The sequence below is a fragment of the Bombus vancouverensis genome, chromosome 8, assembly GCF_051014615.1.
Source record: "Bombus vancouverensis nearcticus chromosome 8, iyBomVanc1_principal, whole genome shotgun sequence".
NCBI lineage: Eukaryota > Metazoa > Arthropoda > Insecta > Hymenoptera > Apidae > Bombus > Bombus vancouverensis.
In genome coordinates, this window is record NC_134918.1 from 2,084,347 (window position 1) to 2,099,971 (window position 15,625).

At 32.5% G+C, this 15,625-nt stretch overlaps 4 protein-coding genes across 11 annotated transcripts in view; 2 read left to right on the forward strand and 2 right to left on the reverse strand.

Moving 5' to 3' along the window:
- mv (lysosomal-trafficking regulator mauve) overlaps positions 1–4,603 on the reverse strand; it is a 17,729-nt gene extending 13,126 nt beyond the window's left edge. For 3 of the 5 annotated variants that reach the window (XR_004465763.2, XM_033348326.2, XM_033348324.2), the window contains exons 1-4: positions 4,483–4,603; positions 1,855–2,366; positions 1,356–1,594; positions 189–274 (exon numbers count right to left, since the gene is read on the reverse strand). Coding sequence is in view for 4 of the 5 variants with exons in the window: in XM_033348326.2 (XP_033204217.2) it covers positions 189–274; positions 1,356–1,594; positions 1,855–1,861 (332 nt within the window). In the remaining variant the exon portion in view is untranslated. The remainder of the gene's footprint in view (positions 1–188; positions 275–1,355; positions 1,595–1,854; positions 2,367–4,482) is intronic. The other 2 variants (XM_076620349.1, XM_033348327.2) reach the window with 2 other exon arrangements.
- Positions 3,496–15,619, forward strand: LOC117164904 (PR domain zinc finger protein 10). 2 transcript variants are annotated; one of them, XM_076620351.1, is made up of 13 exons: positions 3,496–3,804; positions 10,149–10,274; positions 10,474–10,687; positions 10,762–11,164; positions 11,249–11,575; positions 11,651–11,977; positions 12,055–12,264; positions 12,332–12,835; positions 12,920–13,184; positions 13,266–13,407; positions 13,479–13,667; positions 13,743–13,934; positions 14,010–15,619. In XM_076620351.1, the coding sequence occupies exons 3-13, from the start codon at positions 10,520–10,522 to the stop codon at positions 14,283–14,285; spliced, it is 3,003 nt and encodes a 1,000-aa protein (XP_076476466.1). In that variant the 5' UTR covers positions 3,496–3,804; positions 10,149–10,274; positions 10,474–10,519; the 3' UTR covers positions 14,286–15,619. The 2 variants fall into 2 exon arrangements, with proteins under 2 accessions (XP_076476466.1, XP_033204239.2); XM_033348348.2 differs by having other exon boundaries at positions 3,497–3,804; positions 11,249–11,581.
- GABPI (zinc finger DHHC-type palmitoyltransferase GABPI) lies at positions 4,098–6,850 on the forward strand. Of its 3 annotated transcripts, none has more exons than XM_076620377.1 (4): positions 4,098–4,450; positions 4,955–5,657; positions 5,740–5,916; positions 6,254–6,850. In XM_076620377.1, exons 2-4 carry the CDS (start codon positions 5,128–5,130, stop codon positions 6,444–6,446), a joined length of 900 nt encoding a protein of 299 aa, XP_076476492.1. In that variant the 5' UTR covers positions 4,098–4,450; positions 4,955–5,127; the 3' UTR covers positions 6,447–6,850. The 3 variants fall into 3 exon arrangements, with proteins under 3 accessions (XP_076476492.1, XP_033204268.1, XP_033204267.1); XM_033348377.2 differs by lacking the exon at positions 4,098–4,450 and adding an exon at positions 4,473–4,611; XM_033348376.2 differs by lacking the exon at positions 4,098–4,450 and adding an exon at positions 4,642–4,836.
- On the reverse strand, positions 6,921–10,588 carry LOC117164930 (uncharacterized). Its single transcript, XM_076620443.1, has 6 exons — positions 10,353–10,588; positions 9,314–9,729; positions 9,047–9,245; positions 8,167–8,978; positions 7,817–8,015; positions 6,921–7,649 (listed from the first exon to the last, which is right to left on the reverse strand). Exons 2-6 carry the CDS (start codon positions 9,535–9,537, stop codon positions 7,005–7,007), a joined length of 2,079 nt encoding a protein of 692 aa, XP_076476558.1. The 5' UTR covers positions 9,538–9,729; positions 10,353–10,588; the 3' UTR covers positions 6,921–7,004.
- Positions 15,620–15,625: the final 6 nt, after the last annotated feature.

The window sequence follows — 15,625 nt, forward strand, 5'->3', positions numbered from 1 at the left end:
AAAATTCTATGTTGTTACTTCTTTATTTGATTTCAATAAACAAAAAATAATTTAATAATAGATTAATTTTACATTAATTCTCCTACAACGTGAATATTTTTAGAGAAAGGTATTTGTTATTTCGACTATTACCGTACGATAAAATTAAGCAGTTATAAGAAATTTAATTAAGTGACATGTAATCTTACCAAAACGATAGAGCATCTTTCACATCTCGTCCTTCGTTTATTTGGGCAAGAAATTCCGCGAGGAATATATCCAACCACTGTGATTTCTAAACAGAAAAAACGCGCAATTCATAATTTAATTTATTAACTATAGAATAAGCCATTGAATCACAATAAAAAAATTAAAACAAAAGATTATCAAAAGTCCGATGTTAAATGCTAATTACTATAGTCTAAATAAATATAAATAATTAACTCTCTTTTAGCAACACTATGCCTTCTAGATTTGATCGAACAATAAGAAAAATATTACGACAGAGATACAAATATCACGAAAAAATAGTAAATATAAAGTACTAAATTCTGTAAAAAAGAAAACAAAGATATTGCTTTCTTTAATTTTCGAAATGCAAAATGATTATTGCACGTGCCGCGGTATGCCTGATAAAATAATCGGCTCGATAGAAACAGAGACCAAAATATAAGAATATAAGGATTGAAATTACACAAATATCTTAATTTTGTCTTATACAATTCGATAGCTCTGCTACCAAATGGCATAATTGGCAAGAATGCATATTATGTTATTTCGAGTTTGTATTTAAACAAACATTCATCATCGTATTTTTTGTCAGAGGCAAGCGATTATCAATTCATGAATTTTACTGATATGAATTGTCTGATGCAAATTTTCTGTAGTTGCTTCAACTTCCCAAGTACATGGGAAGAAATCGATAGTGTTAACGTTACATGGGACAGAGGATCACTTGTTATTCCGATACACGCGAAAAAATATCGACAAGCATATAAGTTACGCGTGACTTGTAAGTCATCTTGAGACCAACATAAGGTACTGTTTAGCCATGATTGACGATGATTACGAAATCTCGCTTAGTGAAACGTGGTAAGGAATAACAAGATGAGGTAAGTACATTTAAATAAAAATGATCACTGACTAAGTTTTTACCGTTTAGATAGAATATTCCAAAGAGAAAGGATATAGTTACGTGAAGATAAAATTGATATTGTTGCAAGTTAATCTGGCTAGTTAGAGTCTCCTCTGCTCTTCGATGTGCCAATTGATCTATCAAATTTGAATCCTCGATTTTATAACTTTGGCGAAGTGAAAAAAAGGGATAAGGAAGAAATCGTGGTGGATAGAAATTCTTAGATGCAGGGATCGTGTACCTCATAGCTCTGCGGTTCTGCATGAATGAAATGATCCCACAAAATCTGCAGTTTGTTAGTCGAAACCGAAGACATTACTAGACGTTCTTCGAACTCCTTTTCGTCGTCTTCCTCCCTGTCTTCTGTCCTCAACCGGGTATCCTCCTCATAGCTCAAAAGCTCGTCGAAGCTGAACCATGGATAAAAGGTGTCCTCGGGTAATCTTCGAGGATCACTGCTAGGACACGCAACCCGATCACCTGAAATATCGAGATGTCTATACGTTTATGCCTTATACGTTTCGACGTTCGCTTAAAATCTGCACGCATTTGATTGAATCGCTGCGTCTAGCGCGTTGCTACTCTCGTCACTGAACAAATATCCTCTCGCTGGATCTCCGCGGTTTCAAACACCTCGCGCTTACAGCACGTATTGCGTTGGGAGTTGAGGTTGCTCCTCGCATACATGCGTCTATGTATACGGTCTTTGTATGCGTTTATGTCGATCAAGTACAGCTTACATAACATCCCCACGAGTCCACGACAGACCAGTTCCTAGCCTTCCACGGGAAGCCTGAAAGCTTCTCAACCCACGAAGTACGGCCTACGAGAGAGCAGTAACCCCGGATTCATAGATCGCTGCACGTCGCCGTTACCACCAACACCACAACCAACATCACCGCTACCAATAGCACTGGAACATGGTGACACAATTCATCGCCAGTTGTTAACACAACAGTACAAGAACCCGGGTCTACGATCATCGGCCACTTCTTATCAACCGATTTACTTTGGAGTCACACGACGTTACCTCCTTATCGCTTGGTCTCGACCATAACACGATTCGTTCTTATACCTCGAAGAACGACTGTACCAAAGTAGCTGAACGAAGCTCGAGAATGCATCTACTTATCTTTTCTCCGACTCGTTTCTCCAATTCCCATCGTGGAATCCCCCAAGTTCCCACCAATCAATCGATCCAGCGGAAACGAGACTGTCAATACCCCCGATTGCTGTTTAATGTATCTTCGACCTAAGCAAATGATCGGAAACATACGTTAGACCACCACCGAGTTTACCACCACCAAGGTTCATGACCTCATCGACTGATCTACACTCGTTCCGGTCAAGTAAATATGACCTATTCCTTTTATTATAATTTTACTAGGAGTAAACGTGATGGTCATTGATCTTACGTTCTCGAAACTTTACTTTCGATCGATAATATAAATAGACAGAGGACAATTCGAAACAACACGTAAACAGTGCCCCAAATGTAATCGCGTCGTACACAATACTAGATCACGTACTTCATTCGATAGATGCAGCTATACAATTCTATGCAGTTACTTTCGCTTATATTGAATTCTTTCTTTTTTTCTTCCCTCCTTTCTTTTTCTCTGTTAAAATATTCAAGTATTCACCAATTTTGCCAGGATCTCATTATCTTACTTGAACGAAATATATAAAATCGAACCGCATGTGGTTAAATATTTTGACCGAAGTCGCAAATTTGCGACACATTAACGAGCTACTACAAGGCTGCTTTGCCGTCTGATTTTGATAAGTCTTCAAATCGAGATCCACGTACGAACTGTCCAGTATGCGATATAAGGAAGGGACAGGCTAGAGACGAGCCTTCCGCAGGTTAAAGAGGCCAACAATCGGCTTCTTTCTCCGACGAAAAACGTAATCCTAAGAGACAGGTAAAAAACACGAAATAAATAACGTATTCATCTCGGTTATTCGAATTCAACCAGTTACCTCTGTACAAGTCTATACAAGTAGGACATAATGGTAAACCTTGAATTTGTTGACTAACATATATGTATGTTATCTCTCTAATTAAGAAACGTAAGAAATATAAATAATGCTCTAGATTCTATTGTAGATATTGTATAATATTCCGATTCGCAGGACTTCGTAATATTGCATATTACGAAATTAACACTATTATCTTATTGAAATTACATGTACTACATATGCATAAATATATACATTGAAATATGTACGTTAGCGGCATCGAATGATTTTACAGTATTATAATTATCGAATTGTACCATGTTTCCTTCCCACCTAGTGCTAAAAGCCGCGAGAGGAGAGTCTGGCAAACAATGATAATTTGATAAAACAATTCGAACACGTGCAATGAATTGAAAACAGTTCCAGTAGGCAGCAACCATGCAGCCGTAATTGATCAATCTTTGACTTGTATAGACGATTCTTTATTGTGCCGTATGATTATCTTAATAGCGTTCTACCCCACTGTTCTTTAATTAGCCTCGCCTCGACAGTGCGATAATAATGTTCGTCTGAGTCTTCTTCTTCGCGAAAAACCAATCGATATTTGTACCGCGTGTGTCAGTGGAATACATTTGTTATAATGTGATATTTAGTATAACAGATAAGGTTGTGGTATTAGGTTACAATAAGGTGTGTTATTTTTTCAAAGTGATTACAAATTTTCAAAGGTGAGTCGTTGTGCAATCATGAATCGATAAAATAAATTTGGTAAAGCATTGATCAACTAACTTAATCACTAACGGTAATGTATGATAGCATTCATCTGAGCGCCCGTTTCGGCAGTAACCTCATTAATGTTACGTTTTGCCTTACCAACATAGATTAAGTTTTTTATCCTGGCCTTGACTTTTATATTTCTCTTGATTAAGAAACTATTTTTCAAATCATTCTCTTCGACGATGATTACATTTCTTCATGATTAAAGAATTTCATTTCACTAGGAAGTCGTACTTACTTTCGCTAATTTTGTATATTTTCCATTTAACGATTTTTATAACTGTATGACTTTTTCTATAATCTCAACGAGAGTGTTAAATACCAAATAACAAGTACTAAACCGAGATAAGAGTTGACCTTCGATATTTTTATAAAATGTTGATAATTTAAGATATTCTAATTTTTTCTGACAATTTTTTCCCATTGAAGTTGGCTTTATTTTCAACTTGCGTCATATTCCCGCCATGCGCTTCACGTTTGCAGTTTCATGCGCAACGAATTACAGCAAATGTCAGGTAGGAGAATGACGAACACGTAAAACAAGGTGGCGAAGTGACAATAGCAATACTGGCAATGCTTTTGAGAAAAGCATCAATGGTTGTTTCAATTATCTATGGTGTATTTGTTACCTGAGTTGAGTGAATGGAATCCGTGAAAGAATTTTTGAACGATTAGTCACAGTTTTGAATTATTGGAATACAATATTGACACCATTGTTCTTGCATAAAGTACACATTACATACGGCAAATGCCACTGGGTACTGGAAATGAACACTACTATACTTACTCTTCCTGTGATTTTTGCGCCATTTTCAAAATAGTGTCAGAAGAGTCATTCTTCGCAATATTTTTCGAAAAATAAGAATACGTAGTAGCGAAATAAAATACGAGATTTAGAAAATATTTTACTGTATCAATTGATTTTGTTCTTAAGTAAAATGATCTACCGTTTATTTGATAAGAAAATTTTGATCAAAAGAAAGGTATTGATTCGTATAGAAACAATGGTTCCTTGTTAAAGGAAAATTTCATTTGAGTAGATAGTTGAAGAATTGAAAATTTTTATAATTAGTGATTTAATTATATCTATTATTTTAAAAGGTGCTGCCGCCCGTGCTTACGCGCGATATTTTCAACAAATGTCAGTTTGAAACGTTATATTCATCAAGGAACAACGTTCCGTAAAGCATTTCTAACCTTTATTTTGGTATTCTTCCATTAATCCTCCATGCAAGTGGAAACTTATTGCTTTGGTGTATAATTATTGATAAAAAATGACTATGTGGGAAAGGCTACGGAATCCCTGTGGTTGGAGAGCTGGTGCTAAGCAAATTTCAGTCGATGCAATGATACCAATATTTGCAGTCCCAACATTGGCAGTAATAGCCGCGCAAACAGTGTTATGTACTATAATTATATTTGTTGCAACACCAATATTGGTGTATTACTTGCATCACAACTTCCTCAGATTTCTTCTACGTACCAAATTTTTTTTAATGTGGACAATTACCAGTGTAGTTATGTTGATGCTGATCTTTGAAATTAGTGTTGTACCATTACTAGAAATTTTGCTAGAAGAGAATCTAGTATTTATAATGTGTGTTGTGGGTGGTATATGGTGCGGCTACATGACTAGATTAAATGCAGATTCTGCAACTCAAGAAGGTAGTTTAACTCAGGGTTTAGAGCTTGGCGAAGGAAGTGGAGAACTTTGTATTACATGTAGAAGAAGAACACCTCCTAAAGCGCATCATTGTCGAATGTGTCAGACATGCATCCTTAATAGAGAATATCATTGTAAATGGTACAACTCTCTTTATGATAAAAATAGATTTTATCTTACGTAATAATACAGATATATTTAAGATATATATTTTATATTTTAGGTTGGATTGTTGTATAGGTTCAAGTAATTTAAGATGGTACTTGGGATGTTTATTCTTCTCAGCTATAGCTTTTATTTACGGTTCTAATTTGACTATGACTAGTGTATGTCATCCATTTATACTTATTGGTACTGTTCTTTTACCAGATGATTGCAGCGACGTATATCATCAATTAGAGTATGTATTGATCAAAAAATATTTCATATTAACATCAATTTGTAGAGAATATACAATTTTGAAATTAATGATATCCAGAGTATAAAATTATACTCTGCAGAAATACAACACTTTCCATTACTCAGTCTGAAAGCTAAACTGGAAAGATACCAAGGATTTACAATGCAAACTTTAATAATCACAAGATATTGATAATTGTTGAGACTTGTGTTAACGTCATAAATATTGTAATATCTCTTATTTGCTTTCTAAGAATATAAGAGTTATAGATAACATGACATGCAAATGTTTGCTTTGGGTACCCAATCTAAATATAATAATGTACATATTGTTCCAGCATTGCCCTTTGCTTCATCTCTGCACTCTACAGCTTGCTTGTTGGGATAGTGGTAGTTTGTTATTTAATATATCATCTTTGGTTAATTTACCTTGGTACAACATCGAATGAACGACGTCTTCTGGAAGCTGGAAGTCCATATGACCATGGAATGTTAAAAAATGTATCTCGGTTATTTTGTTGCAAAACTTAGATATTAAATGTAGACTAAACTATTAGACTTACTTTGTATGGAAGGTGATACTTTGTACTATGTAAAAGATATTAGAAAAATTGAAACAATTGAGGCCAAACAGCAGGCATAGCAATATGTGAAAACACACACTTTGATATTTATTTCACAATGCATTTTAATATACTTTAATACTTATCCTTGTTCTTTCTTTATGATAACAAGGTATGTACTTAATACTCTTAAGCTATTGCTCATAATATTAAATTTAATAAAAACATATCATGATGTAAGAGCGCTGAACTCAGTTATAGTTTTAACTATTTTTATTCTATTATTGCGCACATCACTTATATATTTATTATAACTGTGATAAAATGGCCATTGTACTAATTAGCACAATAAAATATATTACTCAATTCTAATCTAAGGTTTAAACATAAATTAGCTATGATAAATATTTACATTTTTCCTATACAAAATAATGCAAAATGAATAACAGTCGTTTGTGTTATATAAACCTGGGTATATGACTATGATGTAATTTTTATGCTCTAATTTTAATGTCATAGATGAACTTTAATCCTCCAATGCTACATTTCTCTGTATAGGATCAAAATCAGGAATTACTTCTTGCACCAACTGTCGTAATTTATTTTTCCTTTTTTCACTTTTTTCAATATCTATAGCAATCACGAGATATCTCTTCCATATGCCGAAATACTTGACTTTTAACTTATTTTCATAAATTTTGATAACTAACTTTGTTTTTTCTTCAGATTTTGCTTTAAGTTCAAGTGTTGTTACTCGCCACAAGTTAAAGTATTTATCTAGAAGTTTCATATCATAGAAATCTACTGCAACTTGATATTTCAAGTTTAATTCTTTCGCTTCCTGTTTCCATTCTTTAAATATCCTTGACATTAAAGTTGTGCGATAAGATGATTCGACAATTTCAGTTTTTATTTCGTATTGTATTTCTACTTCCTTTTTCCATATCGCGAAAATTTTCTTTGTTAATTTTGTCCTATAATAATCCTCTGCTTTTTTGGTATTAATCCGTAATTCTTTGATAAGCATTACGAATGGTTTCACTATGTAATGTCGTAGAAGATACTTTCGATAGAATTCATCCGCTATACTGTTTAATCTTTGCAATTTTTCTATTTCCCGCCGTCGATTTTGTTCTTGCTCTTTTCGTAATCTTCTTGCCTCTGCCAAAGCCTATCAATGAATGAACAAAAAATTCATCATGCTATCTATATTTAAAGAAATCTATATCGATATAAATAGTTGTATTTTTAAAAAGATAACAAAGACTGCGAGGTGAAATTAGTGTTTATGACACTTAATATGACATTAATATACTTCGATCTCTTGTATAATCTGACCTCCTGTTGTAATCTTCTCTTTTTCTGTTCCTCCTCCATTCTAGCGGCTTCTTCTTTTCGTTTTTGTTCTTCGAGTTTTTGTCTTCGTATCTCTTCAGCCAATTTTACTCTTTTCCGTCTAGCCTCTGCTCGCGCTTCCATTTTCAATAAAAATTTTGGTGGTTCCGGTGGGTGTCGAGTTACCGTTAAAATTTCGTCTCTTTTAAGAAGATGTATATAATTTATTATAAATCTCTTTATATATATATATGATAATAATAATACATATTATTTATGAATAATATATTAATTATATATATAAGTTATATATAGATTATATATATAGAAAGTTAGCAAAAATTTAGTATTACCTGTAACCATTTTGTTGCATTAACTGAATCAATGTTCTTCTCGTACTTTGCCCACAATTAGTGAGGGTTTTTTTTGCTATGTCCATTGTCTCCCTATTTGCTATCAATATCGCCTCTTGCATCTGTTTCAGTTTTAATTCTTCGATTATCTTGCTCTGTTCGGCTAATTTAGCTTTTTGCTTTTCTATTATCTGTTTCTGAGCATTTAATCGGCATTGTGCTGGTGGCTCGACAATTATACGTTTACTATAAGTACTTTTCTTCTTCATATTTGCATTGTTGGATTCTTTCACCATTAAGTTTTCATTTCTAATTCTTGGTTTTTGATTCTTTTTTATTACTTCTTTCTGATGCTTTATGATTGTATTTATGAACATTTCGATCTTTTGTTCTTCGGAAACTTCTTTTTCTTCTGTTTGCTTCTGAATGCAATTTGTTGCATCTTTTGCACAGGCTTTCCAAATATAGAAGTACTTTCTCATTATTTTTAATACTATATTCTGCTGAATTTTCACTTTAATGTCACGGAAACGTTGCTTTTCTATAGCATTTTGTTTTAAAATATCGAAGTATTTCCTTAGAAGATATAAACGTTGCGTTTCTATTTCAGAATTAGTTTTATCTGTAATCGTTACTTTTATGCTTCCAATACATTGCACTTCGCAATCCCCTTCCTTCTGACTTTCTTCATTTTCGAGTTTTAACAAAATATCGTCGCTTTCCATTATTGTACTATTTTTACAAATAGGATCTATGTATATATTTTCATTACGATTGCTATTGATTTGATTTTTTTGCTCTTCTACTGTTATCTATGAAGAATTTGTTATACTTCTGACAAAATATAATTACTTTACGATTACTTGAAATTTATACTGACCTTATTCCTTAATTTCCTAGTTGTCCTCCAAAAATCTTCATCGTCCGACGATATAAAATTTCTCTTCGTACATGTGTAGGGTTTCGAGAATTTAGGTCGAGATTTACTTATTTCCATCTCAAATTTTTTCAGTTCTCTTTCAAAAAATCGTTTTTGTTTCTTCATATATAATTGTTTCGTTTCTTCTTGCATTAATAATCTGCGAAGTAATATTTTGAAACAAATTTTCATAATTTTTTATCTTCATTATTTTTAACTACATTATACTTTCTAGTTTCCGCCAAAACGGAGTCATTCACGGATGAAGCCGACAAGTCCTCTCGCAGTATGCGGTGTCTCGCATTCATTATTAAATTTGGATCGAGAAACGTTTTTTCTTCATCTTTCAACATTCGAAGTTTTTCTGATGGATGAAAAATGCTCACTTTCATCATCCGATCAATTAGATTCGTCACTTCGTTCATATGTACCATGTTAACTATATCATACATAAGTAAAATAAGCGATGTTTGCGGCAAACAGTTCTAAAAAGTCATTCTAGGCTTTTGTTACGTTGTTGTTTCGTTGTTAAGGGAGTTATGAAAGTATCTCCTATACATGCGCGTGTAGTCTACATCCCCATTCATAAAGTAAGGGCTAGAAATAAACGTTGTTGGACGATGAAACGACTTCACCTTACATCGCTAAAAAAAGATTTATGTAATATCCTTATATGGTTATTTTCTATATTGTTGGAAATCTTTCAATGTATAAAATCATTTTTAGTTAAATGTATGTTATTAATAGATCAGTGGAGAATCAATCAATGTTAGCATTACTTTTACAAAGTGTACTTTAATATATCAGTATAACACAACATAATGAATACAAATAAGTTAATTATTTATGTTTTATAAATTATATTTATTTAAAAAGTTCTAATAAAATAGATGGACATATTATATAATGGGCAATTTAAGTTTTGATGTTAATTCCTATTTAAGCTCTAAACATCAAATAAAATTATTTTGGAATTATTGAAACCATTATTTTAAATATATTATTTTTAAAGTTATGCATTGTTAATTTTATCTGTCAATTCGAAAATTTCCCGCCATTTCAGTGGTTCTCAATCAGCATTATGAAAATGATAATGTCGATTGTTGACGAACCAGCGAACTGCAGCAGGTGCATCACAATTCACAAGGCAAAAAGTGCATCGACTTCGAAAACTTATACATTAAAGATGGTAAGTCTTCTGTTTTACAAAATCCAAAAGCTCAAGCATTATATCCTTACTTTTTCTCTATCGCAGACATTATCATACCTTTCCAGTGATCCCAAAATCCTACAAATGTAATCATTATATGATTAGAGAGAACGAATGTGTTTAATTTTTTTAATCCTTTAACAATAGAGCTTCTTGTAGATTCAAAGCATATTTTTAGCAGGTTACAGATGTTGTAACATTTTTGATACACAAGGAGAAATAAAATGGATCCAAGGGGCCCTCCTGAGGGGGCCCCTACTAATTCCTTTGAGATAAATAATATCGATAAAGTGTCTAACAATTTAGTAAATTGGTCTACAGATCATTCTTTCTCTTCACCAATGTGCGAACAACAAAAAAAAATGAATAATAATAAACTGTTATTTTTAACTGTAAGTAAATTTACAAAAGTATGCTTTCATAGATGATTTATCATGTGTGATATCTGAAATTATTTTGTTATTAGGTGGAATATGTGGAAGATCCATCACGGGAATATTCCCGTTTATTTCCAACATATGAACAAGTTTCCTTCTCTCCTAGACCATCGTCTCCACTTTCAGATTTTGAACATCGTGTTAGTCCTCTTGACCCCAATATGAGTTCAGCTGCTAGATATTCACCTACTCCTGTGCAACTTCCACCATCTCCGTTTCATAATTCTGTTGTTGTATTACAAGATTCTTCTTCTCCTTTAATATCCTCAACTGAATCAAATGAAAGAACAAATGTTAATTATGTTTCTCAATTAACGCATCCAATTGATACACAAAGTGTACAGCAGTCAGATAGTTCTACTGACTATGTTGCTAATGAAAATGAGGAACAACTAGTGTCTAGTGTTGGCAGTGAGTTGATTCTTATGCAAGGTAAATTTTATAAAATATTGTTCCTAAAAAAAGTATGATTTTTTTAACATTATGATGTATTATATGCATAAAACATATTTATAGAAACGAATTCCGGGCTAGAATCAGCAACAGCTCCATTAATGCTAACAGGAATGCCAAGTACAGATTTTACATTAAGTAGAGATTTTCTTGTTATGCAAGATGACCAAATGAATGTTATAAATTCGTTTAAAACACAAAACCTTGATATAGATGATTCTACACATCTTTCATCAAATGCAGAAAATTCAAATAAAGAAAATAATGCAGATTCTTCAGCTGCATCTAATGAACGGGAAATTAATGAAATTTTAATACCTACTGAAGAAAAAAAAGATTGTGAAAAAAAGAATATGAGACGTTCGAAACGTCGTATAAATGATAAAAAAAGTTTATGTATATAATTTTATTGTTCCTTCATTTAATTAGTAATCTGCTGATAAACTAAGTTTGTATTTTTTATAGGTTGCGATGAATGTGATGATGTGTGTACCGGTGATAATTGCACTTCACATAATGTATGTACAATAGCAGATCAACCAGTACCATCTCGTGCTATAGCAACACTGCCAGGATCATACCTTTCTATAAACAAATTATCCAATTCTGAAATTATATCAGGTGGATCAGATTATGGTGTGTTTGCAAAACGTTATATACAAAAACGTACTCAATTTGGACCTATAGAAGGTGTCTTATATCCTTATGATGGTACACCATTTAGAGATGAATTGCCATTGCTCTATGAAACTGAAAATAAAGAATTTTTAAAAGTAGATGTTTCAAATGAAAGTAGGTATTAATAATTTAAGAAATAATATTTAATAAGATAAAAATATCTAATTTAAAATATTTTATTATCAATGCAGATGCTTCAAATTGGATGCGCTTTGTTAGACCTGCATTAACATATAAAGATCAAAATTTGGTAATTTGTCAACAACGTGATGGAATAGTATTTTTGACTACAAGAAGTATTTTACCGAAGGAAGAATTAAAAGCTGGTCCTAGTACTGACTATGCAATACGTAGAAATTTAATACCACTCAAATCTACACAGGAAACGAAAGATGATAAAGGTATATAAGGTTTATAAAATATTTCAGTTTATGTTTATATTTATATTTATGCAATTCTCGATTACAGAGCACAAAAATCAAATATCTAGTTGGTCACGGCTAGATGATAATAATTCCCGGCGTATGAAAGTATTTCGCGGAAGAAATTTGAAAGAGAAAGAAAATTCAAGACAAAATAATTCTAAGGAATGGAAATGTTCTGTTTGTGGTTTAATTTTTCGAAAATCACTTTTGCTTAACTTACACTCTCTTGTTCATGGTTCTGATAAAATAAAAACTAAAATTCAATCTACAGTTTGTCCGCAATGTGGACTGCAATTTCAAAAACAAAAAGAATTGATCAATCACATTTCACAACATGGGAGATTATCTTTGCAAAAAGCAAAAATATTGACTTCTTTGTCTACATATAAATGTTCGATGTGCTATAAACGTTTTGCGACAAAAGTACGTTTACAGCAGCACTGCTTAGTGCATGGTGCTGAAGACCAAAAACCACTGCCATGTAATATTTGCTTCAAAAGATTCATGAATAATTCGGCACTCTCTTGTCACTTGAAAACACATAGAGGTGAATTACTGTATTAAATAATTTTAATTTTATTTGGGAAAGAGTTTCTCAAGTTGCTTATATCGTTCTTTTTTTGTTATTCAGAAAATAAACAAGTATTTGAGTGTCCAATGTGCAGACAACTATTTAATCAAAGCATAACATTAAAAGATCATATTGAAACTCATAAAAATGAAGATGGCACATTTAGCTGTCCTTACTGTCAAAGAATATTTATCAAATATTCGGTTATTCGTAAACATATTAGAGCACATCATTGTGAAAGAAAACACAAATGTCAAATTTGTGCAAAACGATTTGCTACAGTAGATAAATTACAGATGCATCTGCTAAAACATTCCGATCATAGGTATAGTAAGATTTATACTTACAAGATACACAAAATCAGGTAATGTGTATTATAACATGGAATTTTTTTTTCTTTTTGTAGAGAATTTCACTGTGCAAATTGTGGTAAACAATTTAAGAGAAAAGACAAATTAAAAGAACATATGACTAAATTACATAATTCACAGACAGCCACTGAAGAACAAATGTCGCAAGTTACACAAACTAAAAAATTTGTTCCAAAGGTATTTTTTACTTACTCTAAGAATTATCTAATAAGAACGATATTTACTAGTATAATTTATATTGTTACCAGGTAAACCCTAATGATTACAATCGTTTCATTTATAAATGTCACCAATGTTTGGTGGGTTTTAAACGAAGAGGAATGCTTGTAAATCATTTGGCAAAAAGACATCCAGATGTTGCGCCAGAATCTGTACCAGAGTTAAACTTACCAATTTTACGTCAAACGAGAGATTATTATTGTCAATATTGCGATAAGGTATGCACTTTATTCATTGACAAAATAAATTGAGCTATTTATTTCATATGATTTTTATATTTCTTTGCTTTACAGGTCTATAAAAGCAGCAGTAAACGTAAAGCACATATCATGAAAAATCATCCAGGAGCTGCTTTACCGCCGAGCAACCGACAAAAGGAGTCGGATTACTCCGATTTACCGAATCCAACATTTAGTCAAACTGTCGGTAGCATTACTACTACACCACAGAGTTGTCAATGGTGTCATAAACAATATGCTAGTAAAGTAAGTTGTAAAAATCTGTAGTTTTACTTATAACAAATTAAAAATCTTTTTAAGAAATTTATTTATTTTTATAAGGCAAAACTTTTACAACATCAACGAAAGAAACACCCAAATTTAATGGAACCGGCTGATCAAGTACCGCGTTCACGTAATCGACAGCCACAGAATCAAAATCAGCCCCCAGTACTTATTGAAGATCACTTTGTATTGTCCGATTATATTCAGACGTGTGAAACAAATTCAGATTTTTTTAAACCAAGAATAATCAAAATATCTGATGATGTTGATCTAATAGGCAATGGATTAGAGATAGTTGGGCAACAATTTGTTCGTATGCGTGACATACGCTGAAAAGATCTGTGGCAACCTCAATGAGAGGTTTTGTCAATTTAATGAGATATGAATCTCATGAGTTTGTGCACAGTAAAGAAACACTGTGTTTTTTGCTGCTGTTGCCAAATAAGGGCATTGATGCCCAGGAGGATTAATTGATTCTCCGCTGGAAAGTATTTGGAGCACAGCTTGGCTAGCGTTGGTGCGAAACACTGAACGCTATTTTGTTGATTGTATGGTTGACAATGATGTCGTGACCGTAATTCGGTCGTAATTTTGAATAAATTTGTTGAAACGGAGCACGCACTATTTTACGAATACTTTGAGCTCCAGGGCGAAAACATGGAGGAAGATTTAAATGTTAACACACAATGGGAAACACAAACATGGAGACTTAAGACTTAAACACAATGGGAAACATGTTAGTTATTGAGGTCTTTGCTCAAGGTATTATGAGTACAGAGCACAAACAGGTAGAACGAGTCCTCTTATTGTCGGTACATCACTGACATTAACTCTAGTAGTTTCTTTTAAAATTTCGAAAAAGCTTCAATTCGATGTGATTCAATTATGGATGTTAGAGTGATCGAATTTGAGCTTCAAGTTTAAAGTGAAATTTAAACGCAGCTGAAATTTGGAAAATTCGATGAATCTTAGATCAGTGTAATCTCGTCTATACTATGTGATTTTTTTTTATAGACCTGATCGTAGTGTCTACATGTTACATCTGACTTTGATGATAAAACAATTGTCTGTAGATTACACAAAATGTTGTAGTCTGTAAAGAATCGCCCGATCACTTTTACTCTTTCTCGTAATTTATAACATTCTGTCATAATTACTACCGATTCTCGTTTAGAAAAAGATATCTGTGTTTCCAGTCTAGATTTTCGATTAATCGGATTTCTTTTTCGCGCGAACCTTTCAGAAATACTAGTTTCACTAAGGAAGTTTAGTGTGACAATTTTTGCATCCATCATACTCATCGAATTGAAATATCTGATTGAAATTGAAGGTATTAATAGTTACCTAGACAAGAAAACTTTTGTCTTTGTGATTTTATGATGCATGTAAAATTGATAGCGTTGCAAATTATCCATATGCACTTTGCTAGTTTATCAAATTATAACAGTGAAATACTATTAGCATTCCAAACCATAATTTTCTAAATGTAATTTCATATATCATAAATTGGCAAGAGAATTAAAAATTTATTTTACATGCATTATATGTGCATAATATGATAAATATTATGGAAAAACAAAGACAAAAGAATGCATGTTTGTTAATGTTGTTGAGTACATGGAGAACTGTATTGTAACGTGACTTAAATAAAGTTACCCGATGACTGATCTATG